The 14377-nt window shown below is 40.7% G+C and overlaps 1 protein-coding gene across 5 annotated transcripts in view; it reads right to left on the bottom strand.

Moving 5' to 3' along the window:
* The window catches only part of Bend7 (BEN domain containing 7), a 79271-nt gene that overhangs the window by 38775 nt on the left and 26119 nt on the right, over positions 1 to 14377 (bottom strand). For all 5 annotated transcript variants that reach the window (XM_085699082.2, XM_087896372.1, XM_085699081.2 and 2 more), the window contains 2 exons: positions 11293 to 11415; positions 7886 to 8154 (listed from right to left, as the gene is read on the bottom strand). In XM_085699082.2, the coding sequence (XP_085555208.2) occupies positions 7886 to 8154; positions 11293 to 11415 (392 nt within the window). The remainder of the gene's footprint in view (positions 1 to 7885; positions 8155 to 11292; positions 11416 to 14377) is intronic.

Genomic DNA, 14377 nt, shown 5'->3' with positions numbered 1-14377 from the left:
TCCTATGGTGTGTGACTGCAGAGGGGCCATCGAGGACAGAAACTGTCATTGCTTTCTGTTCTCCACTGCCAGGCCAACACTGTTGTTTTGAGCTGATCTTTCCAATTCAAGAACATGAACTCATCCACTTGCAAGTAAGGACCTCATGGAGGAGTAAGTAGTCTGGTAAACTGCTACAGACAGTCCCATAAGGGCAAGGGTGGCTGGGCTAGCTCCTCCCTGTTCTTCCCTGTGTCTATTCAGACTTCTTAGCAGGTAACAACAAAACACTAACACATGTTTAACGTTGCCACAAAGCACTAATTCCTTTAAAGAAAAAAGAAGAGGGGAGGACTAGCCTAATGCTGCAAAACATGAAGAAAACACGATGCTAATTATCTTGTTTTCACTATGAAGCCTTGCCATGTATTCTACTTTATAAGCACAATCATAGTAAATTATTACCATGTAATGAACCACAACTCTGCGCATATATTTAAAAGCAGGTTAAAACACTTTCTGTAGTTGTAGAATCATTATCCCTTTTTGTTTATTGGCTTCGGTTTAAATGAGATCTATTTACTGATAATAGTTATAAAAACAAACACTGTTCTAAATAAGCATCATTAAAAAACTCTAGACTTTCCTTGACAGATTTATTATTTGATGCTCAGGCCAAGACAGATAGCTAATATACTAATTTGCAGAGTCTAGTGTTATAGAAATAAGATGATGTTTAAATGATGACATCCAAATTATGGGCACAATTTACAATGTTTACAGAAATTGTTTTTAGGGTTCACTACGAATTCCTACTATGCAGTGTTTTACTTACTTTACATGCCTCCGCCACCAAGTTCAATATTCAGTATTGGAAATTCCTTATCCAGCACAATTTTATCTTACACTGATGATGTTCTGGAAGCAAAAACAGCTCCGTCCTAATGGCTTTTGAAAATGTCCCTGGACTAAGGGCAGCTACATTGACTATGCTGTTTCTCTGCATTTCTGGTGTGGTGTTCCTTTTGGTTAGATTTAGTTGGGGTTAAGATCTAGTTTAGGTGATAGGTTTTTCAGCCAGGTAACTGGAAAAGCACCTCCCCTGTCCCTGACACCCACAAATCCCTGTGAGTATATCCTAAGATACTTAAAGAGAGCATATAAATGAATCACTTAGAATATATCGGATACAGGCTATTTTCTATAAGATATTAATAGTACAAAAATAACAGTAAGATATTTAACAAGTTATATGTAGCATGAGGGCCTGCTTGTTGGGGTATTTGTCCCTCCTGGTACCCCACAGCCGGCAAGTTCCAGAGAAAATCAATCACACAGAGATCTCTATAAGTTATAAAGCTGATTGGCCCATTTGGTCAGGCTACTTATTAGCTCTTATAACTTATGTTACCCCATTATCCTTATCTACGTTAGCCACATGGCTCAGTACCTTTCCCAGTGGGGCAGCTTACATCTTTCCTCTCCAGTGGTCTGGGCAGAACTGCGGAGGGAGCTTCCTGCTTTCCAGAATACTCCCAGTCTCTTTGCTCCACCTCTACTTCCTGTCTGGCTTTCCCGCCTATACTGCCTGCCTGGCCAATCAGCGTTTTATTAATATATGATTGACAGAATACAGATAATTCTCCCGCACCAGTTATATACAATCATTTGTTAAGAGGAAGAAGTGTGTACAGGTGCTTATGTTGGGCATTAGCTCCAGATTTTCAACTGTAAATTAATAAATGATATACAAAGATTTTCAAGTTCTATGTTGTGCAAGACCCACATTTATAGGCACACGCACTGTGTGAAGGGTTATGTAAGGTGCGGACCAGGTAGTCAGACCAGCTGGTAAGTCTCTGAACGGCTCAGGATGGAACCTTAAAGAAAACCACAAAAGAAGAGGTGAAGTCTGCTGAGGATGTAACACAGGACTGACAGTAACACTTAAAAGAAGCAGTTAGTTTGTCTGTTCGAAATACATAATGAACCTTTGTCCTATTTATTTAGCAGTGTATTTGATGTATTTCTAGGAAAATGAATTTCAGCACACGAAAGAAAAAAGTTTAAACAAATAAAACCCCTAACATTTGTTTTTATTTTGTTCATAACTGTTACATTTTTCTTAAAGAAAAATTAACATTCTATCCCACAAATCAAGTCTGCTCTGGGTAGACTTACTACGACCATTTAAAAAAATGTTACTTCAAAGCCCTTGACCAATGAACAGCTGAGACTGGGGTCAGGTCTGCTCTGGTTGGCTCACCAAGTCTGTCTGCTATTGTTAAGCAGTCTAGCACAGATGTGGTCCAAGGTGTGACTAGTGCAAAATCCCCAGTGTTAATGGAATGGAACTCACTGGCTATACTCCATCAAAGACCAATACTGTAAGAGAGATATTAAAAAGTGCTTAGCTAAATTTCTATGAAAAAGCAAGCGTAATAATCACAGCAGACATTTTACATTTAATACTAGTCAGGATGAAAAGAAATCATTAACGTTCTAATTCTCTTAAGTTTCTTTGATAGAATTCTGATAGAATTAAGAATTTTAGAAAAGATAATACAATTTGGTTTCTTCATGCATTTGCATAATGAAAGTTTCTAGCCTTTCAGAGACGTGCTGAGCCTTTCCTTCTCAGGCAATAAATTCACGATTCTGAACATTAAGTTCTGATTTATGTTAAAGATGATTGAACTAAATGGACAATATGTAAGATTTTAACACCACAGTGTAGTTTCTTCTCCCTCAACTCCACTGAAATTGCTCCTCTGAGAAGAGGTCATGTTGAGACTCTTGTCTTTGACCTTCCAGGTAGAGAAGTCCCATTCTTTCCAGTTTTCAGGAGGCATTCTGCCTGCCTGTAATGGGGCTATATATATAACCTTATAATGCTGCGACCCTTTAATCAGTTCCTCATGTGGTGACCCACCCACCACAGCATTATTTCATTGCTACTCCATAACTATAATTTTGCTACTGTTATAAATTGTAATGTAAATATCTGATAGGCAGGATATCTGATATAAGACCCCTGTGAAAGGGTTGTTCTACAGCCAGGCCAACAACCTTGAGTACGGTTGCCCTAGAATAACAAAGAATACATCAATTTTCTAAATTTTCTTCTTCTGTGAAGTGGCTACCATCATTATTCCAAGGCCCAGGGAAACTGAGTAACTTGTTAAAAGACCATCCAACTAACATGATGAGGCAAGGGTTTGAACCCACGTAGCCTGCCACAGAAACTTAGGCTCTCACACACACATGTTTTTGTGTCAATGAGGAAATGGAATAATGATTCTCCTTAATTGATCCTAGCAGAACATTTTATCTATTGAGATAATATGGTATCCAGAAAGCACTCTGAATTAAGGAGCCATTTTTGTTGATGGCACCAATGCACTTATTTAAGAAGCATACAAAATCAGGATTAGCCAAATTATCTTAAACTGATGAATAGTCATCATTTTTCTTCTGTTAACTTAGAAATTTGGCAATCTAGAGTTACTGGAGAGTATCTACTATTTATTGACTTTCATGTGGGAGGTTTATTGCACGGAGGTGCAGCGGTCTCTGGGCAAGAACAGGAGCAGAAGGAGGGAGAAAGCTGGAGAGTATTTATAATAACCCCATCAGATGAAAACATTTTCTATACGATTAAAATTTATGAAATCGTTTTAAAGCTTGCTTTAGTGGTTCAATAAAGCAGAGCAGACAAAACAAAGGAGAAGTCAGCATCAACAGAAAGAATGCTAAGGTGGCTCAGGCACACCTGCCCTAAGAAACAACACATCAACAGACCCAGCATGGAAAAGCAGTAGCTATACGAAATGAGCAACCGTTTGTCTCGGTACTAATAGTGCATTGCGCTGTGGATTCAGGAAAAGAGAATTAGATAATGTATTTGAACCTCAGAATTGGTTTTGGGTTTTGCCTCTGTGTAATTTAGGTCTGAATTCTATTTACGTGCTAATTTTAAAAGGGTCAAATAACCACGCTGCACACGTGAAGCCCCCACCCCTTAGCAGTTTTCTCCTCCAAAGCGTTATTTGTTCATGTGCATCTGATCATTTACAGACAGCTAAATTTACTTAACTGTATTTACATTTGTTCCTCTAAAGGTACTTAGGTAGAAACAGTAAGGTTAAAAAAAGAACCATTATTTATTGAGTGCTTAAAATGTGCAAGGCACTGGTCTAAGTGCTTTACATAGAAGGCTTCATTAATTCTTTCAGGAGGCCAACTCTGTGAGGAAAGCATCATTATCTCCATTATAGGGAGGATGATGAGTGAGGACCAGGGTTCGCTTGCTCAGGGTCACACAGCTGAGACCCTAAGTAAGCAGCCTGTCCGTTAACCACTTACGTTCCCCCTAAGAAAGTGCCAAGTAAACAGAATTTTAAAAAACTCAGTCTAATCACTTGGTTCTCTCTCATATAATAATCAGTCATAGAGTTACGAGTGCTTGCGATGTCCAGGAAATGTGCTTGAGGGCTGGAGAAGAACACTGGATGCTTTTCCAGAGGACTGGGGCTCAACGTGGAGGTTCACAACCATCTGTAACTCCAATTCAGGGAGCCAACAGTTTCTTCTGGCCTCCATGGGCACCAGGCATGCACAGGGTGCACACACATACACGAAAACAAAATACTCATTAAAAAATTAAAAATTGAAAGAAGGGAGTATACTTGAATGGGTACCCATAGCCTTCTCCACAGTGAACAAGGGGGGAGGGCAGCTGGACCTCTGACCTGCCCTCTTGCGCAGGTTCCCTAAAGAGGATAACAGTAAGAAGCTCTCCAAGAGTAAGGATTAAATGAGATGACTTATTTCACACAGGATGTCACATGAGTATTATTACTCATAATATAGGACCTGCTCTTGAGGATCTGGAAAAAGATATAAAATCACGAAAATAATGAAAAAAAAAACCCAACACGAATGCGACTGTGTGTATTCGTAGCACAAACCCAAATGTAAGAGTTCATGTGGGTCGTGGATCACTAGGGAACTGGCATCTTCTGAGTGATGACTTATTACATTGTAAATCTTCAAAAATAAATCAGTATTTTTTTAAAATTTAGCAATTAGTAGAGCTGTGATGCTTAATGCTAATCTTTCTCCTGCGCTACAGGGCCTAAATATTCGAGAACACTAAACTGTCTTTTCCTTCCTATCCAGAACAGAAAGCCAGCTTTGTGCTTGTTCTTCCTGCCTTGGGTAAAGCTGCTGATAAAACAGTCCCCTCCCCCACTTCCCAAGACAAAGATCAGGGTTTGCTTTTGCCTTCAGCAACCAAGTCTTTCTGCAAAGGCCCTCACTTCACTTTCAGGTTTATTGCTCTTGCCTGGCTAACTATAGGGATCTTCTTCCTCTTGGCCCAAACTCTAGACCAGTGGTTCTGAACCTTCCTAAATCTACAAATCTTCTATACAATTCATCATGTTGTGATCACCCCAACTATAAAATTATTTTTGTTGCTACTTCATAACTGTAATTTTGCTACTGTTATGAATCATAACACAAATATCTGTGTTTTCTGATAGTCTTAGTTGAACCCTGTGAAAGGCTCATTCAACCTCCCAAGGGGTCATGAGCCAAAGCTGAGAGTCACGGCTCTAGTATCTCCTTTCTTCAGCTGTCTGTCGTCCATAATGTGACTCCAGCCACCCCACTTCAAGGGGCGGACTGTGGCTCTACACGGAACTCGCACTGACTCCCTACTGCCCCCAAGGGGAAAACAGAAGGTATCTCATGCACCACATCAAGGTTTCACTCCTGGAAGCATTCTACTTTTCCAATCAATCAGCTATTCTAGAAACAAGGGACAAAATGCCCTGTGCCATGACTTTGGCCTTGGTCCTCTGAACACTGAGGACTTTTCAGAGGTCATTTTAAATAAATTCCTATCTCCTTGTATTTTCCCCAACTTGTTTTATAGAATAATTGCTATAAAAATTACAAGATTTATTTTCTCTATACTTCCATTAAAAACTTTATAGTCTCATAGCTAAGAAATAGTAAAAGATTAGGAAGGGACCTTAGTTGGTTACTTTAGCACATAGCATCTGCTTGGGGGGATTCAAGCCCCACCACTCAACCCAGGAACTGCGCAGGCCAGCCTCACAGATGAATGCCTATGAGCACCATCCATGGACAGCATTTTCGCGGCCAAGTTCTCCTGGTACAGGCTCCGTTTCCATTGCAGAGATCAACTAAACAGTGCTATCGGATGAGCCCTGTGGGGACAATGTCCTCATAGCTGTCCTGCTTTGCTTCAGAATCACGCTGTTGTCCAAAGACAATTAATACCTGAGTTTTCACGCATGCGCTTAATCAAATTTAGTAGCTCCTGTTACTAAAAATGGCCATGAATAAAATGTAAATTGTTTTTATGTATTACATAAACAATACTGATGTTGGGAAAAATAATAAATACTCTATTTTATTTTGTAAATATACACAGGGTCTTTACCCGACCTCCATCTATAGTTAAAATACACTTGGAACTTAACAATAAAAAAGGGAAAGTTCTGTTTTTAATGGCACTAGACGCACCCACATAGGAGATGACCCAGTCTCAATTACTGCTGCTACTATATCAGTGCCTATCAGAAAAGAAATTTACGGAAAATATGCGAGTGTGTCAAAAACAGCTTCACTGTATTTTGTGGAATAATATTCCTGTTTTCAAATATGTGATTTACTAGGACTTGGCCCAGGCCTTAGCTGCAGTGATGACATGATACCATCAAATGAGGGAACTGGCCCCATACAGAACCTCATTACCACAAAGGACTTTGTATTAAATATTAATTTAGAAGAACTTAATGGTTGTAGCATATACTTACGATGAAAACAAAATGCCTCTTTTAACACTGAGAATTGCATGGAAGTGCTACGGATTTTCTAATATGAAAACATAGCAAGATAATTATTTTCATTGCATCTCTTCATTAAAGACTCAAATGTGGATCTATGGTAGCAAACTGTCTTCCTATAATTCAAATAGACTACTTTTAAAAATTAGCAATTTGTTTCTTAGTTAAAGTTTAGAAAGCAAGGCCAAATTCCAATCCTATAGGACTCTGTGGGAGTTCTCAGCAGGAGCCTCATCCTATGCAATCTGCTAATAATGAATCACTTTTTCTTGTTTATTTTAAGAACTCTGCCAACAAGTAGGGGTTCTCAACATAAATGTACTTTAGTTAAAGACATTGTAAGTAGAGACTGCAGCTGCAAATTCAGCACATTATGACAGAAATTCATTTATAGTTCCATGAATATAAAACAGCAAGTCAGAAGGATAGCTCAGATGCAATCTACCATCCTAGACCGCAACAACACTCTAGCTATGATATTAAAATAGCAAACCTTTGCAGAGCGTTAACCTATCATTACACGGAGTAAATGGCATGACACTGCCACCTAATTAGCAGTGTGGCTTGCATGTATAAAACAGAATTAGCACCACTGCTCCTTTTTATTCTTAGTTTGTGTTTCCTCAAAGGTATGACCTTATCTGTGTGCTTCTGTGTTCATTTATGCCCATCCACAAAGGATTTAATTATGTTCTTTTAGTTTTCTACACTGAGGAAATTGAAAACTGCCATGTGGAAATTAAAAATCTTAAAGAAATTAGCGAGCAGATTATTTACGGCACAGCCTTCTTTCGGAGATAATGGACAGAATGCCGTTGAATAAGGGAGGCACATCTACACTTCTCAGAGAAGGAAGCCCAGGCAAGGGGCTTCTGACTAGTCTCTCTCCCTCTCCCCCACTGCATTCCTCCAAGTGTCTCTACCTGTTTGGGGCAGAACTAGCTAGATAGGAGGTGTCTTTAATACTATAAGCTTCCTAAGACTTCTATCAGCTAGGTCGGCAGCCAGAAAATATATCGACTTACATCTGAGGAAGGCGATTCGAGAACAATGCCAAATCCCAGGACGTGGCGCTCCTCACTGGAGGTGTGCTCTGTGGCTTGGAGACCAGATGGCCTGGTGGCCACGGCTGCTGGCTTCTTCTCAGTTTCCAATGGGCCGGGCTTTGGTTTCACAGTCACGGGTTCCACAGTCTTTGGGAGCACCTTTTTCTTCTTATTTCTCTTGCGTGAGACAGCGGTTCGCTGGGAGCATATAAGGGAAATTGGGGGTTGTTGTCTGTGTTGTGTTCCAACTGTGGACAATAAACACAAACACGGTACAGGCACTGTGTCTGAGGCAAACCTACCGGGTCTGTCTCTGTGATTTACAAGCAGACAGTGAAGGGAGGCTCGCTCAGGGTGAAGCACAGATAGACAGATCTCACTCTGCTAGACAGAAGGGCTGCAGAGGCAGCGAGGGACACTTTACCATCCTAACAGCAGAGCTCTGAACACTGGGAATCATCAGACCATTACAGCATCCTGGCTTTGGTGGAAGGAAAGAGTTAAGAGCGATGGGAAAATATGGCTTCGTGAATCATGTGACATGTTGGAATAAGAACTCCAGAACGTAAATTTAGGTATGGATCCTCATGCTCTCGAAGCTCATTCCAGCAAAACCTCTACTGTGTCTGGGAGTTCAGCTGATCAGGCATAGCCTACAAGGGCCGGAATGATGACCATTTGGGTGAGACTGGTTGAAAGAAACAGTGTGGAAGGAATCTATCTAGAACAGGGCTGGGTAAGCACATGGAAAGGAAGCATTAGTCGCTTAATCCTGCCAGGTCTTTCTTTCCTCATCAAGTATCCTCGGCACGTCAACTTTCTCTAGTGCACTGTGTTCAACGGGAAGTAGGAACAACATAGTTGTGAGCGAGTCAAGTGCATTAGCAAATCGACAAACAGTACAATGACAAGTGTTCACAATGAACACATACTTCAGGAATCCGAGACGGCAAGTTTACTTTTCACAGGGATACTCTGAGAAGGAGAACTTATCAACCACTCTGATGGAAAGTAAAATAGGAAAATACGGCTTCAATTTGTATCAAATCTTCCTCTATCAACATGGGTTCCTAAATAAGACCATAGGAGTGCCTGCCTTTTTTCTTTTAAACAGAAAGAAACATATAAACATAAGCCACATGAAAACCAGGCCTTTAAATGGGCAGCAACACAGTCCACTTCCTTTTACTTATTTCCTGTAAGTCTGGAAATCAAGAATATTTATACTGATCCAAATATTTTTATCTTTGCACTAGAAGGTAATTTCCAAGTTTAGGGAGCAACGAGCTGGACAGTAGCCTTGTTTAGCTATGCATATGGTTATTCATGACCATGGTTCTAGATCTTAACTACACACTAGAAGTAGTGTGGCGTTTTGAAAAGTACTTCCAGGCCTTAAGAATCTGTCCTGGACTCAGTGGGTCAGAATGTCCAGCGGTGGGGCCAGGGTGTCAATATCACTGCAAGGATTCTCCAGAGATTTCAGCATGCAGAAGGCTGCATTTTCACCCCAGGCTAGTCTGTCTTGTCCCAGGGTCAAATGGCCTCCAGACACCTTGAGAAGGAGCAGCTAGGCTGCAGCCCCCAGGCCCAAGCTCTTTCTAGGCTCAGTGGTTGAAACGCTTTTGGTGTTCAGACAGGGCTACTGAGTCTTGCTTCTCTTGCAAGTCTTGGAAGAGCCCAGCCTTCCTATACTCAGATCTCAACTGCTTGATCTAAGTCCTCGTCTTCCTGCAAAATAAAGGTGAAGCTTTCAAAACAGAATTTAAATCTACGTCTCATGGGCAATAAACCTTAAGTAAATCTGCCCACACAACATGAATCTCTAAGTTTAAGAAAATTAAATGAGAGCCATTTATCCAGTTTATCCTTTTGTTCTCCACAGCCCTGGAATCATTGGCCTCGCTAATCTGCAAAGGTTCAGAAGAGAAAACATGGTGACAAAATGGCATTTACTTAATAGATTCTAAGAAGGCTCCAGCCAAGGATTTACAGGGGTGCAATTTGTAGTTTGCCATTTCAGTAGTAAGGAGCTTAAGTAACAAAATAAATCATTATAATTTCATATGCATATTTTCTGAAGGACGAACAAATTCTCTCTCTGTGCACAGCATCTACAGAACAGAGTAACCTTTCTTCCCGAGGCTCTTACATAGAAGACGGCAGCCTCTGTCAGGCTGGGAAGGACCCAGAGTGTCATGGTGCAGCAGGTGAATCAAGTGCTTACTGACTTGACAAAATGCTAATTTTTGTCTTGGGATAAGACCCAATTTGGTCCTTAAAATATGTTTCTCAGAAATCCCTTTGGCTTCTCTAAAAATGTGATTGTGGGTGACTGACATGTCTAAGTACTGACCACATCACGGACTGTGAGCATTTTCCTAGAATGCACCAGCTGGCACCAAGTCATTTTCTGAGTGATGACGTTGTGAGCAGCAGGGTGAGGAGAGTCAGAAGCGCTGTGACCACAGGGCTCAGCTGCTTCCCTGCTTGCCCACACTAGCATCAACCAACAGTGTCCCCGTCAAGAGGGATTTGTTATTTTTTGCATATGTAACAAAAGAAAAATTCTAATTTCCTTACTAATTGTGAATATTGGAAAATAAGCCACTAAACCTTGACTTCCAAACCTCTACAGAGTGCTTTGGGGTCTTTAAAAGAATACTTGAGGTGTGCATCCTACCTTGCAAAATCTCATTCACTGCTGCGATCTCCTTCCCATTTAAAAACAACCCAACCTCATGAGTGAATTAGATATTAACACTCCACTCACAAGTGAGAACGGAGAAGCCTAGAAATCGTCCAGCTAGAGAGTGAGAAACTGGGAACTCAATCTCCAACTACACACTCCCTGGTTCACCTTGTTCACCTTGTTGTTCACCTTGCCCAATGACAAAGAGAACAGAAAGACTCAAGTGAAGGGACCAGACAGATATGAGGTGTGTCTGATCACCGACATCTGAAGCAAGCCGGAAAGTGACAAGCAGAGCCGGTGGCCCGCCGCTTTCATTTGCTCACGCCCTGAGCATCTTCAACAGGGGAGCTTGTGTTTCCTGAAGGGCTCTCTCACGTAAGATATTCCAAAATTTAATTAACTGGCATTTGTGAAGTACCAGGAGATCATGGGATGAAGTGTGCTGAGTTCATGTGCATAAGCCTCACAGCAGTATTAGGGACAATAACAAAATTTGTTTGATTTGCTAAAAAAAAAAAATGAGACACAAATAACAGGTTGTTGAAAAGTCGAGAAAATGAATACTTGAAAAGGCACAGCAAGACAGCAGGGTGGGAAGGAGTGTGGGACAGAAGGACAATGCACACAACTGAAGATGTCAGATACACAGTCACAATCAAAGGATGCATTTGGAGGGCTGATTTTTTTGTACCTGCTTGAAACTGCATTAATTTCCTCATGGTCTTGAGTTCTTGGAGAATGGCCTGCAATGTTGACTGGCAGTTACAAGTACAACAGTTGGATCCAGCTGATGAATTCACCCCTGGAAGTTCTCCTAAGCATGAAAGAAAAGAATGATATACTCCCAAAGCATGCAAAAAATAATTATAAAGAAAATGAAAAAAAATGTACTTTGACAGCATTTTGAAGTATGTACAATTATTATCAAACTGTGCCAGAAGAAAATGTACCCAGTAATTTTCACATCCTGAATTTGGGGGTCTCACTTTATCTAATTATCCAGCCTCTGTTTCTAAGGTGCATGCTATGTCCCAGGTAGCAAGGTCTGTGTGAACGCAGGCACACAGTGCACTGCCAAGGCAGGCCTGTGAGGCTGGGTCATCTTGGATAACAAGAGTCTGACAAGTCATGATAAACACTCATGCTACTTTCTCTAATATTTTTGGTTGTGGGCCTAGCCTTCAATGGCTGAGCCATTTCTCCAGCCCTCACACTATTTTCTCAAACAGCAGACACAAAGCCAGAGTCCCAGCTCTGTATCAGTCATAGAAAACCACCGCTGGAATGGAAGGTACAAAGTTCATATTAAGAACCAAACCAGCCTAACAGAGACCAGTTTTACTGGTGGGCATGCCATTTCAACAACGAAGAGCTGTGGATACACAGGGACTTCTGCAGTACACTCTGGCTGGGGTGGGGAGAAGCAGAAGGCAGGGTGGGAGGGGACAGCACTTGACCCGAAGGGTCAGAGGTTGCTTTTCTTCACTCTGCTTCTTAAAATCCCCCATCCCCAGTCTCCTTTTTTCTTAACAAAGCGACTCTCCTGTTTCCCTATATATGCACAAGTATTTCCCCATTGTCCATGAATTAAAACAGCGCATTTGGGAAAAAACTTTGGCAGCTGGACCTCTCCAGCTCCAGGTTAGCTGCCATGAACAAGGGCAGCCTAAGAGGCAGCTACTTCTTAAGTTCTTGACAGGCAGGTGAGTTGAAGTTCTAAGGTTTTGTTCCAGTGATGTCTTTTATCATATGTTGAATATAATCTAACTCCTAATAATCATTATTTGAGACACTGAAGTTTACCACAGCAAAACCACAGAAGAGTGAAAGGTCACTTCTGGAGCAGCAGCAAGTATTAGCATTCGAATGGTAGCAAAGAGAGGCGACTCAGCTTTAGAATTGCCAGCTACCCCAAAGAAACACACGGCTGCACAGCTGTATCCTAGTGATCCGTGGGCAGCTCTGAGAGGTGTGCAGGGCATAGCCTCAAGTGAAGCTGAAGACCCCACAGTGGTAACAGGAGGTAGCTAAAAATGCACATTTGTTTAAATTTCTCCTAACTGCAAATGACATCATGAATAGTCTATAGTGTTTGTGTACCTAAGTTATAATAAATCTTGGTTGTTGTTTCTTTTTTTTTTAAATAAGAAGTGTATGTATTTTGGTAGAAAATGATATTATCTACCTATTTTATACATTGATGACATATCCAACTTTCCCATAATTTTTTCACTATTTCTAGACCGTGAGGTCCATCTGAGAGTGTGCACAAACTGTTGCAAATCTCTACAAAACAGCTTCCTATAGGCAGATGTGCATAATTCCAATATACTTTACTCAAGAGTCAACTGTATATTTTATATGTCTATGTGTACAAGGTGTGTGTGTGAGTATATATGTCTATACATATACATAAATAAATCATATGCGCACGCATGTGGATGTATGGAGGGCACAGGTTGGTATCAGTTGTCTTCCTTGAACTCTCTCCAGTTTTTGAGACAGGGTCTCTCAATGAACTTGGAACACACTGATCTGCTTAGACTGATTGGCCAATATGTTCTTTCTGACTTTACCATGCTAGTGTGGAATTACAGAAGTTGCACCTGGATTTTATGTGAGTTCGGGGATTTGAACTCAGGTCTCTACACTACGTAACAGACACTTTAACAACTTGAGCTCTCTCTTCAGCTCCTTGTATAATATATTTTTACTGAAATGGTGCAAGCAAGAGACACAAACAATCTATTTTGACTACGATTTGGAAGAATTTTTGTAACTTTTAATATTAGTAACAATTTCTAAAATAAACCCAACGTTCTTGTATATTAGTTAGTAGAATATACTACCCAAAAATCATTGCTGTGGGAGGGTCACATTTACTCTATACCCACATGGCCCCCTGTTTCTCTTATTGGTGGTAGAGTTAAGAGGGTGCTACGGAATACTCCCAGGCACTAATCTAAGCACTATCTTTATGATTTTTTAGAGGGCAAAACTAGCCCTTCTCAGCTCATTATAAATCATTTTCCAATTTTAAAGAGAACAGACTTTTTATTTTTATGGAGGAGTTTTTAAAGAGCACCGTCCTCCAGGCTGGAAGCCTGCCAGCACGTGAACTGGATACCTGCCTATGGAACACTGAGGAGAGAAGACACCGTATATCTCTAGGGTCCCTTACTGTCTCATCAGTGTCTCTGAATGGCTTCTCAGTCCCCAGAACTGGTTACTGTGAATTGTGTTTAAGGAAAAAAAAATCAAAACTTTTTCTTTTTACCAAAATATATCATAAAATGAACATGAGGGAAGAAAATCCTGAACTTTTCAAGGAATCTGAAATGCCTTATTTTTCCTTTGTTCTTTGTGTAAACTATAGATCTGCACATCCATACATAATTTATAAACCAAGAAATATCCAATGTCACTGGATGGGAAATTAATATTACCAAGAAAAGCATCAATTGTTCTGTTAAGCTTTGATAAAAGTTGGAACCCCACTCTCCACGTAACAGTCAGGGATTTTAAAGAAATCTGACTTTAAAGTGGTGGTTCTCACCCTTCCTAATGCTGCAACCCTTTAATACAGTTCCTCATGCTGTGATGACCCCAACCACAAAACTATTTTGTTGCTACTTCATAACTGTAATTTTGCTACTGTTATGAATCATAATGCAAGTATCCATATGTTTTCCAAAGGTCTTAGGTGCCCCTGTGAAAAGGTCATTCGACCCCCCATACACACAGGGGTCCCGACCCACAGGTTGGCAAACACTATT

The sequence above is a fragment of the Myodes glareolus genome, chromosome 14 (assembly GCF_982192425.1).
Source record: "Myodes glareolus chromosome 14, mMyoGla1.1, whole genome shotgun sequence".
Taxonomy (NCBI): Eukaryota; Metazoa; Chordata; class Mammalia; order Rodentia; family Cricetidae; genus Myodes; species Myodes glareolus.
Note: the sequence above shows the minus strand (reverse complement) of the source record. Positions and strands in the feature narration are given on the sequence as shown.